General features: G+C 43.2%; 1 protein-coding gene across 6 annotated transcripts in view; it reads right to left on the bottom strand.

Annotated features, from left to right (window-relative positions):
• Positions 1–22,112, bottom strand: part of LOC133416733 (protein EFR3 homolog B) — a 38,116-nt gene that overhangs the window by 4,934 nt on the left and 11,070 nt on the right. For all 6 annotated transcript variants that reach the window (XM_061703810.1, XM_061703807.1, XM_061703806.1 and 3 more), the window contains 19 exons: positions 20,845–20,921; positions 19,903–20,030; positions 19,185–19,335; positions 14,325–14,446; positions 12,172–12,321; positions 9,940–10,074; positions 9,430–9,508; positions 8,025–8,160; positions 7,789–7,950; positions 6,768–6,879; positions 6,085–6,136; positions 5,798–5,970; positions 5,599–5,674; positions 5,357–5,518; positions 3,877–4,008; positions 3,731–3,798; positions 3,530–3,657; positions 3,070–3,161; positions 2,884–2,932 (listed from right to left, as the gene is read on the bottom strand). In XM_061703810.1, coding sequence (XP_061559794.1) covers positions 2,884–2,932; positions 3,070–3,161; positions 3,530–3,657; positions 3,731–3,798; positions 3,877–4,008; positions 5,357–5,518; positions 5,599–5,674; positions 5,798–5,970; positions 6,085–6,136; positions 6,768–6,879; positions 7,789–7,950; positions 8,025–8,160; positions 9,430–9,508; positions 9,940–10,074; positions 12,172–12,321; positions 14,325–14,446; positions 19,185–19,335; positions 19,903–20,030; positions 20,845–20,921 — 2,184 coding nt within the window. The remainder of the gene's footprint in view (positions 1–2,883; positions 2,933–3,069; positions 3,162–3,529; positions 3,658–3,730; positions 3,799–3,876; positions 4,009–5,356; positions 5,519–5,598; positions 5,675–5,797; positions 5,971–6,084; positions 6,137–6,767; positions 6,880–7,788; positions 7,951–8,024; positions 8,161–9,429; positions 9,509–9,939; positions 10,075–12,171; positions 12,322–14,324; positions 14,447–19,184; positions 19,336–19,902; positions 20,031–20,844; positions 20,922–22,112) is intronic.

Genomic DNA, 22,112 nt, shown 5'->3' with positions numbered 1-22,112 from the left:
CCAAACCAGACTGTGATGGAAGAACACAGGACCGATTCGATGACCGCTGTGTAGAACTGTCTCAGCAGCTCCGGTGGCAGGCCGTGCTTTCTCAGAAGCCGCAGGAAGTACATCCTCTGCTGGGCCTTTTTGAGGACGGAGTTGATGTTGTTCGCCCACTTCAGGTCCTGAGAGATTGTAATTCCCAGGAACTTGAAGGTCTCGACGGTTGACACAAGGCAGCTGGACAACGTGAGGGGCAGCTGTGGCGAAGGATGCCTCCTGAAGTCCACGATCATCTCTACCGTCTTGAGCGTGTTCAGCTCCAGGTTGTGTCGCCCGCACCACAGCTCCAGCCGCTCCGCTTCCTGTCGATATGCAGACTCGTCACCGTCCTTGATGAGGCCGATGACAGTGGTGTCATCTGCAAACTTCAGGAGCTTGACAGTCGGGTTCGCTGAGGTGCAGTCGTTCGTGTAGAGCAGCGGAGAGAGGACACAACCTTGGGGCGCCCCAGTGCTGATGCTGCGTGTGGATGAGGTGACCTCCCCCAGCCTGACCTGCTGTGTCCTGCCCGTCAGAAAGCTGTAAATCCACTGGCAGATGGCAGGTGAGACGCTGAGCTGGAGAAGCTTGGTTGAAAGGAGTTCAGGGATGATGGTGTTGAAAGCTGAGCTGAAGTCCACGAACAGGATCCTCGCGTAGGTCCCTGCACTGTCGAGGTGTTCTAGGATGAAGTGCAGTCCCATGTTGACTGCATCATCCGCAGACCTGTTCGCTTGGTAGGCAAACTGCAGGGGGTCCAGCAGGGGACCTGTGACACTCTTGAGGTGGTCCAGCACGAGACGTTCAAAGGACTTCATGACCACAGATGTCAAAGCGACAGGCCTGTAGTCATTCAGACCAGAGATTGCAGGTTTCTTGGGGACTGGAATGATGGTGGAGCGTTTAAAGCAGGATGGAACTTCGCACATTTCCAAAGATCTGTTAAAGATCTGAGTGAAGACTGGAGCGAGCTGGTCCGCGCAGACTTTGAGGCAGGATGGGGACACATGGTCCGGTCCTGTTGCTTTGTTAATCTTCTGTTGTTTGAAGATGCGTCTCACATCCTGTTCATGGATGTTCATGGCAGAAGTCAGAGGTGTGGTTGTGGTCGCGGGTGCGGCCGGGCGGGTGTGTGGAGTGAAACTGTCCTTTTCAAATCTGCAATAGAAGGTATTCAAGTCGTTGGCTAGTGTGCTATTGTTCTCAGCTTGGGGGGATCGTCGCTTGTAATTAGTCAGCGATTGGAATGCACGCCAGACTGATTTCGAGTCGTTCGCGCTAAACTGTTTTTCCAACTTTGCTGCATGGATCCTCTTTGCAATGTTAATTTCTTTAGTAAGCTGGTTTCTAGCTCGATTATACAGGGCCCTGTCCCCGCTCTGATATGCATCTTTCTTAGCTTGGCGAAGCTGCTTAAGTTTAGCAGTGAACCACGGCTTGTTGTTGTTGAATGTCCGAAATGATTTTGTTGGTACACAAACCTCTTCACAGAAACTGATATAGGATGTGACAGTGTCCGTATATTCATCCAGGCTGCCAGCTGAATTTTCAAAGACACTCCAGTCTGTGCAGTCTAAACAGCTTTGAAGTTCCATCTTTGCTTCATTGGTCCACTTTTTGACTGTTTTCACTGTAGGCTTCGCACATTTAAGTTCTTGCTTGTACCTCGGTATTAAGTAAATTAAGCAGTGATCAGACGAGCCCAGGGCTGCACGAGGTATAGCACGGTATGCGTTTTTTACCGTAGTGTAGCAGTGGTCTAAAGTATTATTTTCCCTGGTAGGACAGTCGATGTGCTGCTTGTATTTAGGGAGTTCGTGGTTGAGTTTAGCTTTGTTAAAGTCCCCGAGAATAATGAGGGGTGAGTCAGGGTGTTTTTTTTCAATTTCGTTGACCTGTTCGGCGAGCGTTAGCAATGCGGCGCTCGTGTTAGCTTGCGGTGTGATATAGACTCCAGCCAGTATAAACGATGCAAACTCACGTGGCGAGTAAAATGGTTTACAGTTCAGAAACAGCGACTCCAAATGCGGGCTGCAGTGTGTGCTGAGCACCGTGACGTCCGTACACCATTTTTCGTTTATATGGAGGCATATCCCGCCGCCCTTCGTTTTTCCCGATGATTCCATGTCGCGGTCCGCTCGATGAATGTTGAAGCCGGGAAGCGTGACGGCGCCATCGGGTACGGCGTCGCAAAGCCAGGTCTCCGTGAAGCACATGGCCGCGGAACGTCCGAAGTCTTTACTGGTCTTTAACAGAAGATGAAGCTCGTCCATTTTGTTGGGTAGGGAGCGTACATTCGCGAGGTGGATCGACGGGAACGCCAATCTGTGTCCTCTCATGCGGAGTTTCACCTGAATGCCGGCTCGTTTTCCTCTGTGGCGCCGCTTCCGCATCCATGCGCCGAAAACCGCGGACGCCGCTCCGGTGAGTAACTCGGGGAAAAAACTGAGCGGATTTTCGAAAGTTGGTGACAGAAAGTCCGGAGTAGCCTCCTTGATGGTTAGCAGGTCTCCCCTTGTGTAAGTGAGTCGTGTAAGGTCTCCAAAGACGGACGAAAAACACAAAAACAAAGACAATACTAGAGAGCGCGTTACCGAGGCGGCCACACTGGTAGGCGCCATCTTGAAAAGACACATTTTAATCATGTCATGTTAATGCAATGTAATAAGCAATCCTGTTGACATTGAAGCTTCCACTACAGCCATTCAAGATTTGAATGAAAATTTTCCGTCAAGAAACATGTGTCCACTTGCCAAAATTCAATATGAATCGTCTGTGGTGGTCTGCCCATTCATTTTTTTTTTTTTGCACAGGCCTTGGGAAAGTGAAATACACTGTAGCGTGAGAGAGTGGACATACCGATTGCATTTTTCAACGTTTCAAAGGTGATTTCCTCAGCTGGAGTCCGCTGCAAAAACAGAAACGGATGCAGCGATCACAGTCGGCGCAGGATTGAAAGGCGTTGTTACATGATCGACGTGACGATTTATTTTGCAGTCATCGCATGAGTTGGTGCAACGCATTAAAAGGAGTTTGGGCTCTTACCTCCTCTTTCTCTGGACTGTTTCGGGACTCCACGTCAACTTGAAGTGAGATCGTCTCCCCGATGCTCTTTCTCTTTGACAGGCGGTCCTCATCTAAACAAATAAGTAGAACGGCATTGTAAAAATGGGATCTGAGAGGAAAAGATGGTTCATTTAAAGGGGCCTTGTTATGGAAAATGTACTTTTTTAATGTATACAAATAATTACATTTCTGTTGTTCTTGTCCACCCATTAAGTATTAAATTACACACCCAAATAAATATTTTATCTTCTTATTTCTGAAAATGATGTAAAAAAAATTGCCATGCTGTTACGTAACAGCAGGGCTAATTTACATGATAACCACACCCACACAGTTTCTCAGTCCATGACATGATCAGCTAGGAACCATAATGTCTCACATGTTATTCCGACAACTGGGAAAAATGCATAACATAGCTCCTTTAAGAAAACTTCCTCACCAGTATACTGAGGGACATAGGGGGTCGCCAGCCGCTCTGTGTTGTAACCGCTGCCTCCAAGAACCTCCGTGATCTTGGACTGGAGGAACAGCACGTCGCCTTCTACCTTGTCAAGCGAGGAGGGGAGTCTGGGAAAAGGGAGGAGAGGTGTCACATTTAATGTAATGTAAGTGTCGGGGAACAAGTACAGCCTGGACGTACCTGGGCACATCAATAAAGACATCCTCAGGCAACAGGTAAGGACTTTCTTTTTGTCTCACTTCGATCACCTGAGGAGGAGAGGACCAAGGTGCATGTGAAAAATGAAAATGTGTTGACAATAGCTGCTTAACAGAAGCCTAACTGACCTCATGTATGTGCTGGCAGAAGGCTGGGACAGTGGTGAGCTGGCAGATGAGATTGAGGTAGGCGGCAGCGAGCGCATGGACTGCACAGCGGTTATAAACAGGTAGCGCCTCATCGGTGGACAAAGCCAGGTCCTAGATGGGGGGTGGGGGGCAGTGGATTTAGTAAGGACCCCTGTGGAATGCCCACACTAACTTACATTCTAAAAACAGAAAAACATCAGAATTCATTAGTACTGTATAGTGATTCACAACCATTGTGCTCGGCAGTACATTAGCGTGCCATGAGAGATCATAACATCATAATCACAACAACATAACCAACCTGCGTATCCACCTGTTGCCACAGAATGGCATGCACACACTGAGTAAATATATGTGAGTATATTGAGACAAGATCACTATTATTTCAGTAATATACTTTTTGTGACATTTTTGTTTGGTGGCGCGCCATGAGATTTTTCTAAAAAAAAAAAAAAAAAAGTTTGCCTTGGCTCAATAAAGGTTGTGAAACACTGCATTAGTATACATCACTTTTACCACCTCTGGGTTTTGTTCCTACATGGGAAAGAAAATAAGAGAATCTAGTAAGGATCAGGCGACACGGTGGACGACTGGTTAGAGCGTCTACCTCACAGTTCTGGAGGATCGGGGTTCAATCCCCGGCCCCGCCTGTGTGGAGTTTGCATGTTCTCCCCGTGCCTGCGTGGGTTTTCTCCGGGCACTCCGGTTTCCTCCCACATCCCAAAAACATGCATGGTAGGTTAATTGACAACTCTAAATTGCCCGTAGGTGTGAATGTGAGTGCGAATGGTTGTTTGTTTGTATGTGCCCTGCGATTGGCTGGCAACCAGTTCAGGGAGTACCCCGCCTTCCTGCCCGATGATAGCTGGGATAGGCTCCAGCGCGCCCGCGACCCTACTGAGGAGAAGCGGCTCAGAAAATGGATGGATGGATAGTAAGGATCCTTGATGAAAGTCCACACGCCACATCTGGCATTTTTAAAGCATCGGAATTCCTTTTACCACCTTTGAGTTTTGTTACGGGGTATATACTGTACAGAGAGATTCCTGCAATAATTTGTCAACCTAAGCAAACTACAACTGATTTTAACTTCCACATATTTATCCTAGCAATTCACATGTCTTCGCGGTAAATGTCCATATGAACACAGCAAACAATCGCCTCTTCTGATTATTTACCCATGGCACCTAATGAAAATACTCACTTTTGAAATTTACAGATCATTCGTGGCTTTAGGTACTTTCTTTTTAGTTTCTGTCATTTGGGTGCTGAAAAATAAGCTTATCTTATACACTTCACTGACTGAAAATATAATACCTTGTAATATTCAATTTAGAACTTTGTAATGGCCTTCATTTTTGCTATTTTCATTTACTATTTTGTTTTAAACACATGCAGATAGCATATATTAATATCTAACTCCAGCTACATACAACATTTTATTCCATTCCATAAATACCTGCAGAGCGAGCGCCAGACGAATGAGGTCAACCACCACTTCTTCGTTGGCAAGCTCTACGCTGAGAAGACCGAGCAAAGCGAAGAGACTCTCGTAGTGCTGCCTGCCGCTACTCTGCTCTTTGCAGCCCAGGTAAATGTGTCGGTAAAGCTGCTGGCCATGCTGGGGACAGAAGGAAGGCGTTCAAGAACACACGGTCAAACAGAATATAAAACACTCCAAATTCCAGCCTCTTCGGCTACCTTTTTCATAAACAAGTTGTCCTGTCTGGAGCACTTGTCCACTTTAAGCTTCAGCACAGAGATGTCCGTGATAATGCTGCGAAGCAAAGTCGAGCGGAGGTCGGTACAGTAAGTTTAACAAAGCCGAGCTTTGTTACCTACTATACCTCAAGTCGCCCACTGTCCAAGTGGGTGACTTAAGCATCACATACATACACACCTTATGTTGGAGAATTTGGGCCGGTTGTCATGCCTGTCAATGAGACTAAGGAGGATTTGGAGCACCAGTAGCCGGACCTCGGGGTCTTCGATTAGGGAGAACGAGAGCAGAGGCTCCAGGAAGGAGCTCGGCAGCGCTGTAAGCATGTTGGTGGTCTGGAAACCTGCAGTCACCTGCACGTAGAAATGTGCATCGTCTCGTAACATACCGATTATGGATCATATCGTTGTTGTTTGAACCATTTTTGTACTGTTTACTGGATTAAACAAGCAGAGCTGCAGACTTACCTGGACCAAGGACTTTAGTAACATAACCTGAATCATCCTCGTACCCTCAGGCCTGAGAAAGTATGCAAAACGTTAATCTCACAAATATTTAGGCCAAAGTAGATTACAGTGGTGCCTTGAGATACAAGTGACTTGATTTAAGAGTTTTCCTGAAACGAGACATTGCTCGGCCAATTGTTTTGCTTTGACTTGCGAGCGCAAATTCAACGTACGAACATTGTATGGTGGCAGTGAACTCAACTCACTTCACATCAAGCACCACTTTGGAGATTCTTCAAAAAAGAGGTTTCGAGCCGTTTAACGCCACGCCCACATGAAGTTTACTGTCAAACTAAACATCAAACAAAGAGAATTCCACCTTGTGCATTTCAAACAACCACATAGCTTAATCCACTATCTTAACACTAATTTGAACACATAATGAGAAAAGACAGAGACATGCTAACAAGCAGCATCGATTGCCACGGTGTTACAGTATAACCCTTTAAGCAACGGCTATTTGAATACAAACATTGAGCAACACGTAGAAATAATAATACTCAGCGAGCTTTTTTTTTCTTTTTTTAAGAATACACGACAAAATTTCTGAAGAAATTAAACTCATATCTCAAGACAACGCGGTTTTTAAAAATAAAATGAAATTAAAAAAAATTAGGAAATATGTATGCATAAAAGCTGCCTACTCAGAGCCTGAAGATGGTAGTAGCGGGTGAACACCAGGGACAGGGATCTTGCCCATGATGAAGAGCATGACTTCAGACCTCTGGTAGGTTGGTAAAGTGTTGGCAAAGGAACCTGAAAGACAGAAGGAAGGGGTTAAAAAAAAGATGAGAATAAGCAAAATAACATTTTAATTCAAATGTCTTGGCAAGAGAGTCCTGCAATAAATTACTGAATGAGTAAACAAACAAAGTGTAATACTAATGTTATTTGGCAAGATTGTAATACAACCCCAATTCATATGAACTAGGGACGTTGTGTTAAACACAAATAAAAACAGAATACAATGATTTGCAAATCATGTTCGACCTATATTTAATTGAATACACTTCAAAGACAAGATATTTGATGTTCAAACTGATCAACTTGATTGTTTTTAGCAAATCATCATGAACTTAGAATTTTATGGCTGTGTCCTTGTAAGAATTAAGCGAAGTGAGACCAGACCTGCTCTCAATTACTGCAAGCATTAACATATTAGCTGACTCGCTCTGAACTAAAAGCCTAATACAACCCCAATTACAATGAACTTGGGACGTTGTGTTAAACACAAATAAAAAAAGAATACAATGAGTTGCAAATCATGTTCGACCTATGTTTAATTGAATACACTACAAAGACAAGATATTTAATGTTCAAACTGATCAACTGATCAACAAAACATTGTATTCTGTTTTTATTCATGTTTAACACAACGTCCCAACTTTATTGGAATTGGGGTTGTATATTTATTTAGTAGGAAGGATTTTTATAAAAATATTTGGAGCGTTAAGTAGTCCATAAGATATTACGTAAGTCTGAAAAAGACAATCATAGATGGCCACAATATATCCTCAGAGATCATCTGGAATTTGTCAAACGTTCCACGGAATAAAAGCACAAACGTTCCACGGAATAAAAGCACAAAATACTCTGAGGTAGTCTAAGTCCAATGTATCCGCGTGGGATACAATGAAAGCATTGACGGCACAAATATACACTCACCGATGGTTCTGATGACAGCCTCCTGCAGCTGTCTCTCCTCGTGAGCTTTGATGATCTTGGTGCCGATGTTGGTGCTGCCGTCGTAGGAACCGGTCAGTTCGTAGTCCACGCTCAGACGGAGCTGTCGCAGCAGAGTGTTGAACACCTCCAGCACGGTGGGACCTGCAAGGCGCGCACAAACACAGTCAGCAACAAACCAGGTGCATCCAGGTTCTGAACTGATCTAATCTTCTCACCGACTGAGCCGCTGGCTGCGATGGCGGCCGCCTCCAGCAAAACCTCAACTATCCCAGCTCGGATGGTGGCGGAATTCTTGCTGTTGGCGTCCAGATGACCGAGAAGTTGCTGGATGACCAAGTGGGAGTGCTGTGACTGAAAGAATCAGGAGGGGGAAAACACATAAAATCAATACCGCTGCTGTGCAATAACAAGGTCCGACATTGGGGGAAAAAGACGATCTAGTAAGGATCCCTGAGAAGAAGAAGAAGAAGAAGAATCACCTTTTATTGTCATGAAGATGCATGCATGCACACAAAATGTGTTCCCTGCATTTAACCCATCACAGTGAACACACTGAAGCGCCCGGGGAGCATTTTGGGTTATCAGTGTCTTGCTCAAGGACACCACAGCCGTGAGATGTTGGCGGATGGTCCAGTCGGGTTTTGAACCGAGGTCCCCCACGGTGGCAGGCGATGAGTTTAACCATTGGGCCACGGCTGCCCAATGTAGTATGTTAGTGTGGGGACCTCACATTTTGAAAACATCGGAATTCATTCAGTGGTTCCCAACCACGTGTGCCACGAGAGATTATCAAATGAGGCATGGAAAATTATTCATCCCTCCATCCATTTTCTGTACCGCTTATCCTCACTATCCCAGCCATCTGCGGGTGAGAGGCGGGGTACACCATGAGCTGGTCGCCAGCCAATCGCAGGGCATATACAAACAAACAACCAGTTGCACTCACATTCACATCCAATTTCAATTAATTGCCTGTGCCAGTATGGTTTACGCTAATTTGCGCATCCAAAAACACTGCTGCTCAGTTTAGCTTTTCCCTTTGACATAATAATAATTCTGTGGAGTTCAGAAAATTGTGTCTTTTACCCCAGGTATCAGCAAAGTCCATCGATCCAGATTAGTTTTTTTAAACCTATCCCAGCTAACTTTGCGCAAAAGGCGGTGTACACCCTGGACTGTTGACTGTCTCAGGCCACATGTAGACAAACACCCACTCACACTCTCATTCACGCCTATGAACAATATTGAGTCTTTAGTGAACCTACCACATACGTTTTGGGCATTCGATACCAAAATCTATACAGTACATAAAAGGAGTTAAAGTCACTTTTCCATTATGTTCCCTTTAATGCAACAAGCATTGATAACCCTGTGCAGGTCAAAATTGGTTCAATGAAATCAGCCATTAAACTATAGACTGCACATTTCAAATGTTAATGCATTGCTTTGATGAAATCGTTGGAATCCTTTTACCTGGTTACACAACGTCATAACGCTTCGACGTATCAAAACATTAGATATTTACATACAACAGACAGTGATTTCTGTTTATGTGGTGCTAAATCTGTCCCATAACATTTGGTTTTCATCGGTACAAAACGGTGTCAGTGTAGCACTTACCTGAATGGAGTACATGATGATTTTAAAGCAACGCACAGCAAAGGTCTTTCCCTGCCATAGAGAGTGATTGTCGAGGTGCCTTCAGGGACACACAGATGAAGAATACAGATTTCAGTAATGACTTATTCACTCAAATTATAATGGAATTTCTAAGACATCGCCGCAAGCTGCAGAGTGACATAAACGGCTAATCAACGCTAAAGAGATGTTCCGCACAATCTATCAAACACCATCAAGGTCACTTCTGCTTTGCAGCTGCAGCTGCTGCGCACAGGGCGAACGGGGACAAAGTGAGGAAAAATGACAGAAGACAAAAACCAGCACAGTGATGGATGGAAAATAGCTTTCTATCACAGCAAAGGAAATGAGGAGAATGGAGATGAGGAGGAAACTGAAGCTTAAATATATGAAGTAGCGATTGAATCTTAATACAGAGCCGTGGAGTTTGAATTTGATTAGCAAAGACAAGATCCAGAATAAAGTCTTTGTGTTGGGCGGAGGTCACTTTACATGAGCACAGGAGTGACAGCATTCTTAATGTTTCCATAGGCGGCTCGGCCCAGCAGCTCCCTGAAGCAGCGCTCCGTCAGCTCCACCGGGCTCTCTTTCTCCTTGTCTGACGCCTGCAGCGGAGAGGGAGACCGACTGGTGATGGTGGGGGGAGGGGGGGGGGGGGGGGGTAGAAAGGGCAGGGATGAGGTGAAGAAGAGAGAGCAATAGAAAAACAGCATTAGTTAAAAGTTTCTGCCTTAAAGCTTACAGAATTTTCAGGAAATTATTCATTCAAAGTAGAAAAGACTCCGGAAGTCTCCAAGCACTTGTGTCCAGCGTTTCAATTTCCGTCAGCTTAATTAAGACCCGCTGGTGCCGTTATTGACCAGCTTTTTGCGAACAACAGACTTCGATTTGGATCTCCTGTGCCTGGCGTTGTGCATTTGTGTCCCTTTGTTTGACGAGAAGGAACCCTGAGTGAAGACGTAGAATGCTGTGTTTGCTCCTCGTGCTAGTCGGTGACTGGTTAGCTGCCATCGGCGCGTCATTTTGACAAAATGTAGTGTTAGTTTTTTTGTGTGTTGTGTTTTAATGTTTTGGGCAGTACCGTGGAACTAAATGTTTGAACACCTTCCTCATAGTTCTGAGGTTCAAATCTAAAACATGACATGAACAGGTTGATTCCTACTGATACACCAGTGGCAATTTATATTCATAAAAATGTGATCATTAACATCATTTACAGCAAGGGTTTTGTTCTTTGTAACGTACTAATGATAGCCTGTTTAACTTCTATTCTTCCATTTGAACGTTAAAATGTTCCTTAAATATTGCTTATACAGTCAACCAAGGTTTCATGATGGCGAGAATTATGACTCCGGAACAGATTACTGTATTACAAATATAATTAATCTCAAAGGCAAATGTCAGTGGCTGGCATATTTGTACACAAGGATGTCGCTATCCTTAGTTGGTCCACCGCTGATTACATTACCGCACGGTCATATCTCCTGCTGCGAGGGGAGTGCGGCTTCCAGTCTCACGGTGGCTACGCTACTTTGCTCTCCTGTACCTCATGTATAACTAGAAAATGTTCATCCCTTAACGCTCAAGTGTTTGTCCCCCACACACCCTGTGACAGGAATAATTACACATATAAATTGTCTTTTTTTTGACGTGTTGAAAGTCTGACGTTGACGAGCTTGCCCATGTGCCTGGGGATTAATAGGAAACAAGCACCATCTGCGAGCCTACAGTAATTAGACTTTGAGCCGAATGTGCTGGTTTGTGTTGGGTTATTGCTCGTGACTTGCTAAACTCACTGTGAGCGAAAACTCAGGAGGCGCAGCTTGATACAACCTCACGGATACACGGGAGAGAAGAAGAAAGGGGAGAGCTGTGTGCCTCTGCATTTTTTCACCGCTTTGTTTCTGTTTTTCCATCTTTTGCCTTTCCTCCTGTTGCCCTCTGACAAGCCAATCTTCTGTTATTCTCGATTCAGTACACTATTTCTGGTCAAAGTGAGTGTGCCGAGTGACGTGTGATAGTCGCGCTTAAACAACTAAGACCTAAAAAAAAATAAAGAGCAGTAGGCGACAACATAATGATGAGCCTAGATCCTGTTGGCACAAATGACAACTGTCTCTCAAAAACATCATCTCGAAAAACATGGCGCAACAAGCTTTTGTTTAAGTTGGTGATTAGCAACCACTGCCATGAGAGAACATGTGTGCCGCAAGAAATGATCCACTTTCACTTAATTGGTCCAACAATTATGATTTATTTACTACAAATGATACGCGCTCATGCTTGATTTAAATGGACATCGTGCTGCTCCTTCTGGTGTGCGTGCCTTGGCCACCAAAGGGTAGTATAATACATCCGTAATACACACGGATTTTATGACGAAACAGGAAAAAGACCGTCACAACGTGATATTAATGCTAAATTCAATCCGTCTAAGGCGCTTCGCACTGTGAGTTAGCATTAAGCTAGCAGACGTCTGTAAAACGAAGAGGTTTCAATAAATACAGTACTTGAATTTTGTTTTGTTTTATGTGTAAGTCATATTTGCAAAAATATCAACCAAGAGATGGCTCGCAACTCAAAAAGGCTACCACTGTATATACTTTTTGTGACATTTTTGTTTGGTGCCCTGAGATTTCTCGAATGTACAACATGTGGCCTTAGCGCAATCAAGGTTAGGAAACGCTGGTTTAAGTGCACGTTAACACATTCGGCAAATCTAACCTCTCTGTGCGCTCGCTACTCTGCAGGTTGAACAGCAGAGATGGGACGATCTTGTCCATGTGCTGAGGGTCCCAGATGTTGGCTTGAAGCTCGTCATTCACAGTCTTCCTCACCACGCCCTGAAGACCCTTGATGCCCGCCATCCGGATCCTAGAAGCCACAAGGAGCGAGCAACGTAAGATTTGGAAGGGGATCCATAAAACGATTTAGGTCACCACCACAAATTTATAAAAACAAGCCTTACTATTCAAACAAAACTTGGATTTTAAACCTTCGCATTATGTGTGATGTCAGCATCCATGCTGCCTCTCACAGGTGGCACTAAGACAGATATATTTGTGTGTGTGTGGTGTGGCATGTTGCTCATCTCTAATATATCACACACTATATGAACAGTAAGCACTCACATGCTGATTTCCTTTTCCTCGTCCTGTTTGGTCTTACATCTACAAAATCAGTTAAGATTTTAAAAAAGGTTACAGTACCGTGAAAACGTATTGGCCCACTTCTCAAATTCCTACATTTTTGCATAGTTTCCCCACTTTAATGTTTAAGATCGTCAAATAAATGTAAATATCAGACAAATATAACCCAAGTGAACTTAAAATGCTGTTTTTACATGGCGATTTCATTTATTGGGGAAAACTAGTCAAAGTTACATGGCCCTATGTGAAAAAGTAATCAACCCCCTTGTTAAATCATGAATTCATTGTGGTTTATCATACTTTTTGGTTCATTTTCACTCATCAGACCCAAGCCTGATTACTTCCAGGCCTGTTCAATCAAGAAATTACTTAAACAGAACCTGCCCCAAGAAAATCAAGTCGGACAAAAGAGCTGCAACAAAATGACAGGATCCAAAGAAATTCAAAGAAATCCAAAGAAATAAAGTAACTGACATCTGGAAAGGATTACAAAAGCCATTTCTAAAGTTTTAGGATTCCAGCTAACAATGTAACAGTGGTGAAGCTTCCCAGGAGTGGCCGGCTTACAAAGATTACCTCAAGGGAACAGCAATGACTCATCCAGGAGGCCACAAAGGAACTCAGGACAACTTGTAAAGAATTGCAGGCCTCCCTTGCCTCAGTTAAGGTCAGAGTTCATGACTCAACAATAAGGAAGTGACTGGGCAAAAATGGCATCCATGGCAGAGTTCCACTGCTGACCAAAAAGAACATTAAGTCTCGTCTTACTTTTGCAAAAAAATAAAACATCTGAACGACTCCCAAGACTACGGGAGAATATTATATGGACTGACGAGATGAAAGTTTAGGAAGGTGTGTGTCTCGTTACATCTGGCGTAAATGTGGGACAGCATTTCAGAAAAAGAACATCATACCAACAGTCAAACATGGTGGTGGTAGTGTGATGGTCTTGGGCTGCTTTTACTCCTTCAGGACCTGGACAACTTGCTGTGACTGATGAAACCATGAATTCTGCTCTTTAACAGGAAATCCTGACGGAGAATGTTCAGCCACCAGTTCGTGACCTCAAGCTTAAGCACACTTGGGTTCTGCAGCAGAATAACGATCCCAAACACACCGGCAAGCCAACATCTGAATGGCTTAAAATAACAAAATGAAGGTTTGAGTGTCCTAGTCAAAGTCCAGAATTGAATGTGATTGAAATGCAGTGGCCCGCGACCCTAGTGAGGAGAAGCGGCTCAGAAAATGGATGGATGGATGGATGGATGGATGAAATGCAGTGGCATGACCTTAAAAAGGCCGTTCATGCTCGAAAACCCTCCATTTTTGCTGAATTCAATCAATTCTGCAAAGAAGAGTGGGCCAAAATATCGCCACAGAGATGTGAAACACTCTTTGCCACTTATAGAAAACGTTTGATTTGAGTTGTTGCTGCTGAGGATGGCCCAACTAGTTCTTAGATTTAGGGGGCCATTACTTTTTCACACAAGGCCAGGTAACTTTGAATTATTTTTTTTTCCTTAATAAATGAAATCACCATTTAAAAAGAGCAATTTAAGTTCACTTGGGTTATATTTGTATGATATTTACATTTGTTTGATGATCTTAAACATTAAAGTGGGGAAACTATGCAAAAATCTCAGAATTCGAGAAGGGGGCCAATACTTTTTCACGGCACTGTATGTGGATACCCTGCTTCAGTGTTCATAAGTCAGTGCGTTCACTCACTTGGTACGGATGTCGGGGTCCTCGTAACTGGAGTGACACATCTCGCTGAAGCGGGACACAAAGAAGTCATAACTGCGGTGGTAGGAGGGCGTGTCTTCCTCTATATTGGCAAACTTCACAAACTGAAGTAGAAGAACAAAGTGGAGACCATGATAGTACCATGATTCCGACTTGCCAGCTCAAGTCCTCGCATAAGAGAGCATTTATTTTGCGTGATCAACCACAATAAAAATAGTGCTTCAACACTAAAGTGAATATGTGACTTAACTTCAAAACCAAGTCACACAAAATCTAATTGGGAGTGAAAAGCAGTGCGCGAGGGTGGCTACAACTGTACCACAGAAGGACCTTGTTAAAACATTCCTGACAATTAGCATCACAGCCCTCTCCAATTAATAAGCTATGAAGTGGTAAGATAATTGCAGTACATATGGGGGAGATTACCGACGACACAAAGATAACCAGCTATTTCCTCTGGATAAAATGTATGTTGGCAGTCATTCTATATTTGTAACGAGTGTCCTTGTAAGAATTAAGCAAAGTGAGACCAGACCTGCTCTCAATTACTGCAAGCATTAACATATTAGCTGACTCACTCTTAACTGAAAGCACTAGTATTAGTACAATCCCAATTCCAATCAAGTTGGGACCTTGTGTTAAACACAAATAAAAACAATACAATGATTTGCAAATCATGTTCAACCTATATTTCATTGAATACACAGATATTTAATGTTCAAACTGATAAACCTTATTGTTTTTAGCAAATAATCAGTAACTTAGAATTTTATGGCTGCAACACGTTCCAAACAAGCTGAGACAGGGTCATGTTTACCACTGTGTTATATCACCTTTTCTTTTACAACATTCAATAAACGTTTGGGAACTGAGGACACGAATTGTTGAAGCTTTGTAGGTGGAATTATTTATTCTTGCTTGATGTACAGCTTTAGCTGTTCAACAGTCCGGGGTCTCCGTTGTTTTACGCTTCATAATTTGCCACACATTTTCAATGGGAGACAGGTCTGGACTGCAAGCAGGCCAGTCGAGTTCCCGCATTCTTTTACTACAAAGCCACGCTGTTGTAACACGTGCAGAATGTGGTTTGGCATTGTCTTGCTGAAATAAGCAGGGACGTCCGTAAAAAAGACGTCACTTGGATGGCAGCATATGTTTCTCCAAAACCTCTATGTACCTTTCAGCATGAATGGTGCCTTCACAGATGTGTAAGTTACCCATGCCATTGGCACTAACACAGCCCCATACCATCACAGATGCCGGCTTTTGAACTTTGCGTCCATAACAGTCCGGATGGTTCTTTTCCTCTTCGGCCCGGAGGACACGACGTCCACAATTTCCGAAAAACAATTTGAAATGTGGACTCGTCGGACCACAAAACACTTTTCCACTTTGAGTCACTCCATCCTAGATGAGCTCGGGCCCAGAGAAGCCGGCGGCGTTTCTGGGTGTTGTTGATAAATTGCTTTTGCTTTGCATAGTAGAGTTTCAAGTTGCACTTACGCATGTAGCGCCGAACTGTATTTACTGACATTGGTTTTCTGAAGTGTTCCTGAGCCCATGTGGTGATATCCTTTACACATTGATGTCGGTTTTTGATGCAGTGCCGCCTGAGGGATCGAAGGTCACGGTTATTCGATGTTGGTTTCGGGCTTGCCGCTTACATGTAGTGATTTCTCCAGATTCTCTGAACCTTTTGATGATATTATGGACCGTAGATGATGAAATCTCTAAATTCCTTGCAATTGTACATTGAGGAACATTGTCATTAAACTGTTCGACTATTTTCTCACGCACTTGTTCACAAAGAGGTGAACCTCGCCCCATCTTTGCTTGTATATGACTGAGCAATTCAGGGAAGCTCCTTTTCTACCCAATCATGGCACCCACCTGTTCCCAATGAGCCTGTTCACTTGTGGGATGTTCCAAACAGGTGTTTGATGAGCATTCCTCAACTTTCTCAGTCTTTTTTGCCACCTGTCCCAGCTTTTTTGGAACGCGTTGCAGCCATAAAATTCTAAGTTAATGGTTATTTGCTAAAAACAATCAAGTGTATCAGTTTGAACATTAAATATCTTGTCTTTGTTGTGTATTCAATTAAATATAGGTTGAACATGATTTGCAAATCATTGTATTCTGTTTTTATTTATGTTTAACACAACATCCCAACTTCATTGCAATTGGGGTTGTATTTATTTTAATTTACTTGGTTTTACTTTGCTGTCTGCAGCCAGGTCAGTATTGCAAATCAGAATCTGTTTTCAGTTAGCTTCCCTGGATAAATCAAGGTTACATAAAAATAAAGAAAATATCCAACTAAGAAAGGTGCCGTGAGCGACGCTGACTCACCGCATGACTCGACTTTTTTACATGCCGTTCATCTTTCACTCCAGGAAGTGTCATCTTTTCTCGCAATCGCGACACACAATTTCTATGTTTTTATTTTTAGTTTCTTTCCGCCTATTGTAAAACACTCTGCTTATATACATATACATACTCTGTTCAAGTGTGAGGTGGCTAAACTTGTCCGACCGCCTACGTTTTGTTTTTTCTCTCCCACATAATGGATGTGACAAGCTGAAATTCACACCCTAATCTTTATCTTCTACTCAAAAGGTACGCTGATTTCACATCCAAAATGATGCAACGACGCCAACTATAGGTATCTGTTAGTTATTACTGCAGTTTACAAACCTGAATTTTGCAGACAAGCTGGGTGAGACCCTCTTCCGTGCCTACCCATTGAAAAATTTACTCGACGAATACATTTGTCGGTGGGTTCCAGTTGACGAACATAAAAGTCCGAGGCAGTGAACGAGTTAATGCTTCAAATGAGTCTGATTATTCTGGTCCATATTCAAGATTTTTGGTCCAAGTCCAAATTCAACAAACTTGCTGTGTTCGAGTGTTGAGGTTTCACTTCATTTGCTTGAAATGCTATGGCAGAACCCATCAAATGAACATGTAATGGAAGTTGGTATCACAGCCTTTGGGAGGGTGTGCGCAAGAGAGAAACGTCTGCCAGGAAGATTATAAATGAGATGGTGGCGTGCCTCGTCAATCTGTGTAGACGGCCGCGCGGCTTTGCCAACCTGCTCTGCGGCTAACCTCATTTCCTTTACGCGTCCTCTGCTGACCCAGCGGACGGCGAGCGACGAGCTGCTTCTGTCACCAGAGGACTCTGCAATCTCAAAATGACTTCTGTCATTTGGGGAAGGTAAATGTCCTCTAGATCAGTGGTCCCTCAACCATCGGTCTGTGAGACATCCAGTACTGGGTAGCACAGAGAGACTGGACAAAAACTATTTTATTGATCATCGGAGTCTAAATGTGGCTTTATTTTGATAATCAGGTGCATCCAAGTGTGCCTCTGTACATATCTCAAACTGCTTGAGCTTGGTGATACAGCAGTTAAAATCTAAGCCCACAAGCTAGCAAAAAATAGTACATGTTCCATAGTTCCCGTATTGTGCATCCGCAAACCGCTTCGGACTTGCATGTGGACAACAATTCGTACAGCATTTTGGGGTTCTCATAGGTACGTGTTCCACACATGCGCATTGGTCTGACTCAGAAGACAGAGACGATACAACACCCAACCACTAAATGAAAACAAGACCAGGGGGAAAGAATTCAGCACACACACTGAGTACACTGAGAGCCATCTGATTGTCTCTATATTCCTTTTAACTCCCTGTAAAGTGAGAATAAACATGCCTTTAAATTTGACACAGCACAGAGAAGAGTCTTGTTAACAACGCTGCCAAATTTGAATGATTAGGAAAATCTTCAAGTACATAAAATGAAGTTTCAAGATTGTGAAAAATCAAGCCGTTCTCTCCGCTCTCGGACGCTGTGGATGTGTACGTACGTACGACGTACGTATTTTGGCTATTTAGACCTCAATAGAGTGACTCTCTAACATTGACTTAGTATAAAAGTGTCAATTTCATGTAAAAAGGAAACAAACAAAAAAACACTTTGGTTTTGTCATATGAGTGTCCAGAAAAGGCCCCTCTGACAACTACTTCTGTTTGACCCACTTTTCTATCCGCTTTGTCCATATCACCGCCCCTGTTCCTCTCATTGGTTGCCTCTGTGTAGAAGACCCACTTGTGAGAGCACACGTGTTTGTTATGTTGACAGCGCTGGCTCGGGAGCAGAGAGGTAGGCGGAGATCTTCGCTAGTGACGTAGATGAGCTCGAAAAAATTCCATTGACCTGATTTCAGGCCTCTTGGCAGAAAAACATCTGTAACTCAGGAATGTGTGGAGCATTTGCATTAATATTTGACATGTTTATCGAGGTGCCAGAGACACAATATTACATCCCAAATACTATAAAAAGTTGGTTTAGTAAAATATGGGACCTGTCAACCAGGTGCCGTTCAACTATCAATCAAATACAATTACTTCACCCAGGAAAAATGGTTGCTACATCATCTAGTATCTTTGTTATGCCTACACATAAATACACGTTTGAGCCACGTATCCGCTTAAAGCCTCCAGTGGGTGGAATATATCCAACCGGGTCATCGTGGGGCTTTAGGACACCGCAACAACAAAGCGCACTAAATCGGCCATGCCAGCGCCAAGCTCCTGTCCACCGGCACCTTGACGAGAAACAAGCGCACGGCTCCCACTAATTACAACAACATTGCGCGTAACGGTGATTTACATTTGTAATAATTTGTTTTTATTTGCTTCTTCTACTGACTCCAACCCTATTTAGCGTGGTGCAAAAAAGGTTGGAACCCACTACTTGTAACCCAACTCAAAACAAAAACCACATTAAATCAGTGTTTATATAACTGCTATTGAATAATGTGCAGTCGTGACTCACCGAGTTGGTTCCCAGGATCTGCAGACTAGGTTTGTCGGACTCCAGCAGCTTGCGGACCATCTTGAGGAAGCTCTCAACAAACAGGTTGATGCTCTGGCAGTGGCAGGCCATCAACAGCTGGTCCAGCGCTTCCATCGCGATGCACACATAACTTAAGGACCAGACACAATAAACATTACAAGTGCTGCATTTCCTCACGCAGGGGCCGGAGAGCTTGATTGAATCAACTCCAGAGAGAACCAGTGCTTTTATACAATTTTTTTTTTTTTCTTGTAAAATGTCTAGCAGCTGATAGCCTACAGCCTCGGTCTTTGAACGTCCCCATGAACAGCTTTGCAGATGCCATGTCGACTCTGCAGGCTGTATTGTGGTAAAGAGCCACAACACATTTATTTCTATCTCTATTTTGTGTTTCGCTATGTATTTTGTTTTCTTGACACCCTCTTCTTTTCCTGACACCCACTTCTACCACCCTGCTGTGTGGAATGTCTTTTTGATTTTTTTGCTGTCTGACATTGGCGCTAATTTTATAATATCCCACTGCATTGGGTTCTGTATAAAAGACAAAAGCAATTTTGCAGGATCTCTGTTTAACAGAGACTTTGTCTTCAGCTAGCAGGGAAAATGATTAAAAGTTGTTGCATCGTTGTTGTTGGGGCAGAAATGTGGCAGCTTTTAATCTGGAAAGGGACCTTGAAAACTAACAGGCTGTGCTGACCCATATCTGTGCCGGGCCACGTCCCTCGACAAGCGCTCAGACAGGTACGCTCCGATGCGGTCCAGCTTCTCTGGAGCCGACAGGGCGTAAAATGTCAGCTTCTCCATGTTGGCCTTCACCAGTCCATCCTAGAGGAACAAATCAAATCAAACACAAAAAGGTACTTTTTTTCACCACCTCCATGAGCTCCTTCATTTGCCCGACAGTAGAGTCATATTCGCCACTGTGATCTCATTTACAAAGAAGATATTTTTAGGAACCCCTGCAAGGTGTAACTCAATTTAGAATAAATATTGTGACAGGAATCCTGTTTGTTCCAGTTTCTGTGTTGGCGGCTTAATATGCAGTCGTCAAAGTCACGGAAATGAGGCAAATTCCCCGTTCGGCCGTGTTGGCCCAAGATCTAACAAGGAAAGTGGGCTAACGATGAACTCACAGAAACATTTCAGGCTGCAACAAATCAGCTAATTTTCTGCAGAAGTTATGAGTCTCATATTAGTGCTTGCAATTAAAAATGAGGTCTATGTGGCAATGTTTTAACGCTTGAAAGAAGCAATATCTCAACACAAACGGTGCAGCAACACATCTACACAGGTAACATAACAATATTCACCTGAAAATATTCTTTATCCTTTTCGAAAACCGACTAATATTACTGCAGATTACTGGGTCACTTACAGTAGTTGAGTGAAACTCTTCTTCGTTGATGCACAAACTATTTAATTCTTTACATTCTATTTAATTGTGTTATTACTATATGCTTTTACAAAGTACAATATTAGCATGCTATTTTGAGATAAAAGTTTTTAAGTTTGTGGTCACAAAACGCAACTCCAATCTCAAATCACCATAGTATAGTCAAAATATGAATCAACACAGAGCTCTTGGGTGTTGGCTACAGTCTCAACAACATGTTCACAAGCTGTCAGCTGAGCCCCTCACCTCAGGGTCTTCCGGGAAGATGTTGTCCACCAGCCTCTTGTAGCGAGGCCTGAGAGCCCCGCAACAACCGCACACCCCTAAACACAGGAGAGAAAAACATGGACATCAATTTGAAAACGTTGGCCACTGGCATAAATACTGAGTCTCCGCTTCTTAGAGTGGAAAATTTTAATTATTATTATTTATTTTTTTGGGCAGAGATTTGCTTTGAGACAACACAGACTATCTTGAATCTGGATAGAGCGGCCAGCTACAAACAATAAGCTAACTAATAATAATACTCCACTCTTGGGGTTTCTGATAAATTCCCTCCTCCCCGCATAGTCTGACTGTACGGTCATCAACTGGCTTTTCCATGGCTGTTAAAAGCGTAAATTGGACAAAAGAGATGTCATAGTAGCACCGCTGGCAAATAAACGTAATTCATACATTGTTGTTTTTATTTTTAATTGTTTTAAGGTTGAGCCAGATGCTGGATAAACTTGTATCCATCCATTTATCCATTTTCATTACCGCTTCTCCTCACTAGGGTCGCGGGCTGCTGGAGTCTATCCCAGTTATCTTCGGGCGGGAGGCGGGGTACAACCTGAACCGGTCGCCAGCCAATCGCAGGGCACATAGAAACAAACAAACATTGGCACTCACATTCACACCTACGGGCAATTTAGCCTCTTCAATCAACCTACCATGCATGTTTTTGGGCTGTGAGAGAAAACCCACGCAGGCACGGGGAGAACATGCAAACTCCACACAGGCGGGGCCGGATTTGAACCCCGGTCCCCAGAACTGTGAGGCAGATGTTCCACCTTGCCGGCATAAACTTTTATATATATATATATATATATATATATATATAAATACACACACATACATACAAACATATATCATCATCCTCAGCCATTAGCTATCCACTGCATGATGAAGGCCTCTTCTTCCCGTTTCAAACTACTACAACATTTTGCAATTTGTTGCCAGTGTATTCCGGTGTGTTTAATGATTTCATCTATCTACTTTTAGGTCTTCGCCGTGGTTGCTTTGTGTCCAGTAGTATATACACACATACACACACATATCTATATACATATATTTATGTATATATATATATATATACACACACATATATATATATATGCTTTGCTGCTCCGTGTGTGTATATATATATATATATATATATATATACACACACACATATACATAGATATAGATCGATAGATAGATAGACACACACACAGACACACACACAAATTAAAGAGATCTGAAAGTTGTTT

The sequence above is a fragment of the Phycodurus eques genome, chromosome 18 (genome assembly GCF_024500275.1).
Source record: "Phycodurus eques isolate BA_2022a chromosome 18, UOR_Pequ_1.1, whole genome shotgun sequence".
NCBI lineage: Eukaryota > Metazoa > Chordata > Actinopteri > Syngnathiformes > Syngnathidae > Phycodurus > Phycodurus eques.
This window is presented reverse-complemented; position numbering and strand designations above follow the sequence as displayed.